The sequence below is a fragment of the Babylonia areolata genome, chromosome 10 (assembly GCF_041734735.1).
Source record: "Babylonia areolata isolate BAREFJ2019XMU chromosome 10, ASM4173473v1, whole genome shotgun sequence".
Lineage (NCBI taxonomy): Eukaryota > Metazoa > Mollusca > Gastropoda > Neogastropoda > Buccinidae > Babylonia > Babylonia areolata.
In genome coordinates this window covers 37,527,587-37,536,661 of record NC_134885.1, presented here as the reverse complement: position 1 = coordinate 37,536,661, position 9,075 = coordinate 37,527,587, and the positions used below count along the sequence as shown (strand labels likewise).

The window sequence follows — 9,075 nt, the reverse complement described above, 5'->3', positions numbered from 1 at the left end:
TCTTATTGTTTGTTTGTAGAAATGATAGTAGTAGATGAAGAATGCATTGTGAATTGATTATTGTTTGTTAGTAGAAATTATATGGAGGATGCATTGTAAATGAGACATTTCTTGTGATTTGTCAGTAGAAATATTGGCAGTGGATGAAGAATGCATTCTGAATGAGAAATTGCATATGATTTATTAATAGAACTAATAGTAGTAGGTGAAGGATGCATTGTGAATGAGATTTTAATTACGGTTTGTTTGTGGAAAAAACAGAAATGGAAAAAGAAATTGTTAATGAGAAATTTCTTACGGATTGTTTGTAGTAGTGATAATAGTAGTAGATGAGGGATGCATTGTGAATGAGAAACTGCTTATGGTTTGTTTGTAGAACTAACAGAGTAGACAAAGAAATTGTTAATGAGAATTTTCTTACAGTTTGTTTCTAGAACTAACAGGAGTAGATGAGGGATGTATTGTGAACGAGGAAAGGCTTATGGTTTGTTTGTAGAAATAATAGTAGAAGTCAAATTCATTGTGAGTGAGAAATATTTTATGGTATGCTCGTAGTAGGACTTGTAGATTGAACTATTTTTAAGAAGGCTCATGGCTGTGTGTACGTGTCAGTTCTTTTAGTTTCAAATGTTTATGATTTGATGCAAATTTACTAGACTTGGGGCGTGCATTCAGTAATGAACAACTCTGTTTGCAAAAGTAAAGTTGTTGGTGGTTGTGGTGAATTGTCTTCATTTTAAAATACATACTTTCCCTTCACTGTTTCTACATTTGTAACTGAGTTCTCAGTAGTTTACTGGTATCAGCATCATTTTTTTCATGATCTTGTAATCTGTATCAAATTACCCCTTGGTCTTGACATTTTAGCACTAAATATTCCAGTCATTCTTTGCATGACATCAGAACAATTTTTCAATATATATATTGTTATAGTGTGCGGCAGTGTGACCCCCACCACCCACACTCTGTCTCTCTTCCCTCCCCATCCCTTCACCCCCCCCCCCCCAACCCCCTCCCCACACCCCTTCTTATCTCCCTTCCCGCTCTGTCCAAAGTGAAGTCTTTGAGGTCGTGCCGACACCGTGCCACCCCCCCTCCTTCCACCCTCCCGCACTCCCACTCCCAAGTCGGCTGTCTTTGGTCAGCAAGTCTGCATCACCAGGCCCAGTCATTGAAACACGTCCGGTTATGTGATGTCTGCCGTAACCCCCGTGCTGAACTAGATGTTGGCGTGTTAAAACATGATAGTGTCGGCATGTCAGAACATCCCTTGTGGTGGCCTGTCTTTCAAGTTGTTCCCCATCTCCCCTTTCACAAACACAGCTGAGGTAGATGGCAGCACTTCGGAACATAAGCTAGGGAGAATTTATGCTAATGTGAACTTTGATCATGCCAGCTAACATGCAGAGAGTTGTATTGTCCTGTCTCCCCAATCTCTTTGTGACGTAAACGAGTGAACATGTCGTCATAGAATGCGTACAGCCATGTGGGTAGAATTGTAGCAAATGAGATCAATCTGTTGAATTGGATGAATTGGGATTAAGCAGTGAATCTGTCAGTCATTCACATAGCGTCATAGAATGTGTATAGCCAAGTGGGTAGAATTGTAGCAAATCAGATCAATCTGTTGAATTGGACGAACTGGGATTAAGCAGTGAATCTGTCAGTCATTCACATAGCATCACTAGGACAAGCAAAGATTGCTTATTTCAGTTCAACTAGTTGGGGGAGTGAGTGTTGCAGCTTACATTAGTATGCACAGTATGTTGTGGGAAGGGATGAAACTAGTCAGCACAGCCAGTTCTCAGCTGTCTCCCAGAAAAACTGACTGACACAGGCTGACTGACTGAACGGTGATGTGAGGTGCAAGGAAATCCTTGTTGGGCTCTGAGTACATGACTTGAAATGGTTTTATACTATGTTGATAACTTGGTTTTGTTGGGAACAATGTTTTGTGTCCGTGAACAGACAGTTTAAGTTGATCTTGTGGCTGGTGGAAAGAAAAGGGGTTAATGTGTGGAGGGAAGTACTGGCCTATATCTTTTGAGTCCCCCCCCCCAACCCCTTATGTTTTGTTACAGATATCTTGTTCTGTCTTTTTGATGTATTACTTTTGTTTTGTATATAGTAGGTGGTGTTGGTTAAATGTGAAATGAACAAATCTATAGGCTAACACACTGTCAGTGTGTGTTGAGAGTTTTTTCTTGTGTGTGTGTACATGGGGGTAACAGCAAGTGTTGTGGAACACATGTTGATTTGTTGGTAGTTGTGGTAACATGTGTAGGAGTTGTGCTATGTGTCAGTGGTTTACTTTGTTCAGACTAAGTGGGAAGGAACATTGTAATGTGATTAATGAGTTGGTAAACTATGAGAGCACTGAGGGTCAGTGCTATGTTGCATATTGCTGTTTACCAGAGATATGTTGGAAGTAATGATTTCCATACATGTACTTGTGTCAGTGGGACAATTTGTAAAGGCAAAGAGGAGATTTGTTTAGTAATGGTAACACACAGTTTAATTGAATGATGGGTAACATGTGTTGAACACAGGGTTGTATTGGTCAGTGATATGTTTTGTACACAGTATGGTATGTCACTGCTGGTGGCAGGTTAGCTAGATGAAGTTTGTATTACCTCACATAGATTTATGTGTGAGAGGGGTGCATACTGGTGGACACGTGATAAAAGGTGCTGAGAGGGTATAGGCCTTTCATGTCAGCGATTTCCAGGTATTTTGAGAGTTTCTGACCTGGGTTTTGGTTTTGTGTTTTGTGTTCCAGGTGTGCTGCTTGTAGGTGCTGCTTTAGGTGTAGGGTGAACTTTTCACTAAGTACTTGAAGTAGGCAGTGTATGCTGCCTTAGTGTATGTTGCTTTCGCTAAGTAGGGTAAACTGCTTAGTGTATGTACTGCTTACCTATGTTTATTGTAAAGTAAACACTCCATGTGGCCCTGCTATTAATGTGAGGAGAGCAAGTGAGTGTGTGCATCATCAGTTGATCCTATATCCCCTGTCTACTCCCCTCTTTCTTGGAATAGAATCGAACCACCCTTTCAGTTGTTACAGTGTGTGTGCGTGCGTGTGTGTGTGTGTGTGTGTGTGTATTTGCACCTTTTCTAATTGAATTGACAGCTGTCTTTTTAATTTAATGATTCTGAATCAAATTTCCATACTCCAGATGAGGTCTAACCAGTCCTTTACTAATTTAATAAATGTTTCTGTTTCCAAAGATCTTTTCATCAGTCCAGAAGTCTGGTTTGCTTTGTTGCTTGCTTTGTTTGTGAAAGTCAGAGGACAATGGAAGTCAAATACCTCGCCAAATTTGTTGCTTGCTTTGTTTGTGAAAGTCAGAGGACAATGGAAGTCAAATACCTCGCCAAATTCCTTTTCTTTACATTTTCCTGCCAAAGCATCTTTAAGCTTCGCCTCATTCTTATGTTAGGATTTTGTTGTTGTTGTTTTTTTTTTAATGAGGGTGCATAACTTTAATTGGACATTGGAATATATGTTCCAGGTTTCTGACCAGTTCTGTGAACTTCTTAGTTCATGGGCTGCAACTCCCACGTTCCATTGTATACATGTATATCAGTGTGCTTTTACTTGTATGACCGTTTTTACCCCGCTATGTAGGCAGCCATACTCCGTTTTGGGGGGGTAGTTCTGTGAACAGTTTTGTTCTCTGAATTCTACCTTTATTTTCAATGCAATAATGATTTCTGTTTTTAGGTATTTAAAGTGTAAGCGAAACGAGAACACTGAGGACCTGACCTATGTTGCAAGAACGATCTATCCAAGCAGCGCTATGTTCAGCTGTAACTCTTTAAATTTAGCATGCACTTAGCTAGGGAAAAAATATCTCAACTCTTGACTAAAATTGACAGTACTTTGATCGCTCGGTCATGCCATCTGGCAGCCCTTCATTTATTCATTTATAGTCTGTTCATCTGAGCTATTCCCCAGGTAGGCAGACTGTTGTGCAAAAGCCTCCTGTGTTTATAAAGTGCTTAGAGCTTGGTCCCTGACCGAGGATAGGATCTGTGTAAGCATCTAAATCATTCAATTATTTCATGTCAGCCAGGTGATGGTGTGTGAAGTGTTGGCCTAGGGGTAATGCGTCTGCTTAGGAAGCGAGAGAATCTGAGTGCACTGGTTCGAATCACACCGGCAGTCGCTAGTATTTTCTCCCCCTCCACTAGACTTTGAGTGGTGGTCTTGATGCTAGTCATTCTGATGAGACGATGAACAGAGGTTCTGTGTGTAGCAAGCAATTAGCTGGGGGAGCCCAGTCAGCAACAGTTTTGATGTTGTAGGGAAAGACATCTGCACACACACACACACACACACACACAAAGTCCAGCATAGTGGAGTCTTCCAAAACTATGTAAAAGATCAAAGTTTGGTTGCATGAGCAATCTTAGCAGTAGTAGTTTTCTTAAAGTTAGGAATTTTCCTACCTCTAAGCTAACTCCACTGACAGAGGAAATTTCTCAACACCAAGCAAACTTAGCTGTGCAAAGATCATTTAAACTACGGAGGTTTGTTTTGTACAGGTATATAGTTGAAGACGAGGCCATAGTTCAAGGCAAATCAGCAGAGATTTCAGTAAAATGTGTGTTCTTCAGTTAAAAGTCTATTTCCATAGTGTGATTTTTAGATGATTGTACCTTGAAATCGTTTCCTTGCAGCTTGAGATGTTTCTTGCACCGATGTCTGGATTTTGTATAAAAAACAAAAAAAGTGTACTTGCTTACGCATTACCCTCATGAATAAAGAATGTTACATACTATCCTCATTAATAAAGAGTTTGTTAACTATCAATAACGAGTTTACCTACTACCCTCATTAATAGAGATTTGTCTCATCTGGTACAAGGTCCTTCACATTTCCTCTCTGCATCTTGGGACATAGAGAGAGAGAGAGAGTGAGAGAGAAAGGGAGAGAGGGAGGGAGAGAGAGAGGTTTGGGGGGATGGTCTGATATTAATAATAATAATAATAATAAAGCCCCTCATGGTGGTGTTTAAACTTATTTCTAGAAGATTTCAAGACATACATTGTGTGATTCAATAGACGAGAGCAACACAACACATTATAATCAGGTACAACTTAGTTACTAATTTTTTAGTTTTTTTGTTTTTGTTTTTTTAATGCAATTCAACAACAAACTGTTCGACTACTACTAGTCTTCTTCTTGAAGTGACTTCATGAGCAAAATCAGTTTAAACATAGAAGGCTGGCAGTAATGATTCTGGGGTATTAAACAGTTCCCAAGGTCACTTGAATTTGGACAACAAAGTAAGAGAGAGAGAGGGTGGGGGGGGGAGATCACAGACATATGTACACACAGAGGGATTAGCACTGACCTAGAGAGGTTCAGGTTCAGACAGTGTATTCACAGAGATCACAGCAAGACGGACACAGACAGATGAATACGCATGGAGAGACAGTCAAGAGAGTGAATGGATAGAAACAAAATGTGGTCAGTTTGAAATATCGACACTCCACACATCGCACACACACACACACACACACACACACTCACACACAAAGATATGAATTTTATTATACAACTCACAAAGCAAACCAAACCAAACCAAAACTATTAATTCTATTACACAAATCACAAAACAAAACAAAACCAATATGAATTTTATTATTCAAATCACAAAGCAAACCCAAACCAAAACAAAACTATTATACACAAATCACAAAACAAAACAAAACCAATACGAATTTTATCATACAAATCAAAGCAAAACAAAACAACCATTTTGCTAACAGTGGATGAGTGCTGGGTTACTTCAAATTTTGCCCTGTTCAATGAGACTAATCAACAAAAACTATAAGCAGCAATGACACAAAGCAGCATGGACTACGACAGACGAACCCAGGGTGTAGCTGTGTATGGGGGTCTTGGAGTGAGTGGCGTGGGAGTAATGCCACTGAAACAGTGCACAATATGGAGCAGCAAAAAACAAACAAACAAACAAACAAAAAAGACAGAAAAAAAGACACAAAGCAGCATTTCAGATGGTTTCATGTCAACTGTATCGCAGATCCTAACTTTGAATTTTATTGCTTTGACATGAATAATGAACAACTGTAGTAGCGTGTTTTATCTGTATGGCAAATCACAACTTTGTATAGTTCTGCACTGACATGAATGGAAAGAACAAATGTAGCATTACATTATTGTGTTTTTTGAAGAAAAGATTAAATTTTCAAATATCAAAATCTTTCCTAGATATAGAATGTCCCTCTCTGTCTCTCTGTCTCTCTGTGTGAGTGTGTGTGTGTGTGTGTGTGTGTGTGTGTGTGTGTGTCTGAGAGAGAGAGAGAGAGGAAGAGAGAGACTTTTGCTGATGTGCAGCGTCTTTATACAGACCAAAAAGATTTTATCACCCTGCCCAGTGTGTGTGTGTGTGTGTGTGTGTGTGTGTGTGTGTGTGTGTGTGAGTGAGAGAGAGAGAGAGAAAGAGAGAGAGACTTTTGCTGATGTGTAGCATCTTCATACAGACCAAAAAGATTTTATCACCCTGCCCAGTTGGGTTCCTCAAACACTTGTGGTAGCTGAGAAAATGCCAAGGTTAGATTTGAACACACACACACAACTAAAAGAAAAAAACACAAAGACTTCATACACAGACATTCTGTACACACTTGAATCACAAATACTGAAACTAACACTGCACTGTCTATGACAGGGTGTCAGAATGCTATAGCCACACCCCCTCCAACCTTCTTTTTTTTTTTTTTTTCCTTTTCATGTTTCACCGGGTAATTTCGCTTCCACATTACAGGGGATTTTCAGACAATGATAAATAAGGATTGGCTGGACAGTCAGAATATGGAATGGCTTGACAGTCACGTGACTGGATCACTGGTGTTTTCTCCTGGAGCCACCCCTGAGGGTCATGATGAAATTTCTGGCAGCATGTGACGCTTTAACCCTTTGAGCCCTGACCACCGCTTTACCGGTGGTTGAGAAAAATTTACATAATGCCTAGCCACTGGTTGAGCGGTGCGTAAACACTTGTGTCGTGTTTTGCTATTGGTTGACTTATATTGAAGAGCCAATCAGAAAAACCGTAATATTCTGACGTCAGCGAACATAGTACCAACATGGCCGCGCCTTTTCACTGTGTTTTGTGCATGTGCTTTGGATAAAAAAGATCGATTTCAATATAAGTCAACCAATAGCAAAACACGACACAAGTGTTTACGCACTGCTCAACCGGTAGCTAGGCATTATGTCATTTTTCTCTACCACCGGTAAAGCGGTGGTCAGGGCACTCTTTTTATATCTGCCATGACACATTAAATACCAATTATTTGCAAATTTTGGCTCAGGAGCTCAGGCAGAAGGGTTAAAGTTGCTCAGGAACTCAGGGCTCAAAGGGTTAACAGTGTTGTGAAGTGTGCGTATGTGAAAATACTGTATGCAGAAGATCAAACATGGAAGCTCAAAGTCTCCTACATTGTGCAAGTGTTTGGTGACTTACAGTAACCTGAATATACCCATTATATATTACTCTCCTCAGCCCCCCCCCCCCCCCCCCCCCCCAAAAAAAAGTGAGAATGACTAAACTGTGATAAAATCAGTCATATCAATATGTAAAAGCCAATTTCTAGAAATAAGTAAACATGGGAGTAAAGCCCATGTATTCAGATACCTACGGGAAAAGAGACAGTTTCACCCACCACATAAAATGAGAGACATTGATTGTGATAATCACGTCACGATTGTATACTGAGGTAGATGTGATAAACATGCACACTAAACACACAACACAGACAACCATTCAAGCAAAACATTCACATGTCCACAAAGAGCATGCACACATGCCCATAAAGAGCACACACACATGTACATACATACACACACACACACACACACACACACACACACAGAGTCTCTTCCCCTCTCCAAACATACAGTTCACTGCTGGCGACATTTGTGCACATATACACGCAGACAGTTCATTTGTTGCTTTGCCTCCATCTGTACAGAAGCCAGTGGTTCATGTTGCGTACCATGTCAGGTTTTGTTGCTGCAACACATCACAATACACCATCACTGTCACCATCGTCGTTACTCTGCACAGGTGTTTGAACCACAATAACTTGTACTTTCTGACACACAGGGCATTGCAGCACTCGAGTTGTGATCAAGTTCACTTTATATTTGGTGTCGTATACGATTTCTTCTTCTTTTTCTTCATTCGTGGGCTGCAACTCCCATGTTCACTCACACATTCACGAGTGAACTTTTACGGGTATGACCGTTTTTTTACCCCGCCATGAAGGCAGCCATACTCGGTTTTCAGGGGTGTGCATGCTGGGTATGTTCTTGTTTCCATAGCCCACCGAACGCTGACATGGATTACAGGATCTTTAATGTGCGTATTTGATATTCTGCTTGTGTATACACACGAAGGGGGTTCAGGCACAAACAGGTCTGCACATGTGTTGACCTGCGAGATTGGAAAAATCTCCACCCTTTACCCACCAGGCACTACTACCAAGATTCGAACCCGGGACCCTCAGATTGAAAGTCCAACGCCTTAACCACTCAGCTATTGCACCCGTCATAAACAATTTGATTTCAATTTGATATGACGGTGAACACAAACCATGTCCAATCGAACAGCGCTAAGACTGAAGCATGCAAGTGTTGCTCTTCATAGTGATTGTATGCATCTATTATGATCAATGATGTTGTCATATACTAAGTTTCTTGTGACAGGTGGCACCAAGCTGCAGTCAGAATTTAGTTTGCAGAGACAGATAGGGTGCAACCCCCGAAAGCGGAGTATGGCTGCCTACATGGCGGGGTAAAAACGGTCATACACGTAAAAGCCCACTCGCGTACATATGAGTGAACGTGGGAGTTGCAGCCCACGAACGCAGAAGAAGAAGAAGAAGATTGGGTGAATACAGCAGATAAGATGCAAAGGTCAGAAACGAGTAAAGACAAAAAACAAACAAACTGTGCCTTGTAGGCTGGAAATTACAATAATATTTAAGAATTAATTCATAACATTAATGTTTATTCACCACCATTGCTGCTGCAACTAC

At 40.5% G+C, this 9,075-nt stretch overlaps 1 protein-coding gene across 1 annotated transcript in view; it reads right to left on the bottom strand.

Annotated features, from left to right (window-relative positions):
- Window positions 1-3,442: 3,442 nt before the first annotated feature.
- Window positions 3,443-9,075, bottom strand: part of LOC143286346 (KICSTOR complex protein ITFG2-like) — a 35,947-nt gene continuing 30,314 nt past the window's right edge. Inside the window, exon 13 of the mRNA XM_076593888.1 lies at window positions 3,443-8,048. Within this exon, the coding sequence (XP_076450003.1) occupies window positions 7,978-8,048 (71 nt within the window). The 3' untranslated portion in view covers window positions 3,443-7,977. The remainder of the gene's footprint in view (window positions 8,049-9,075) is intronic.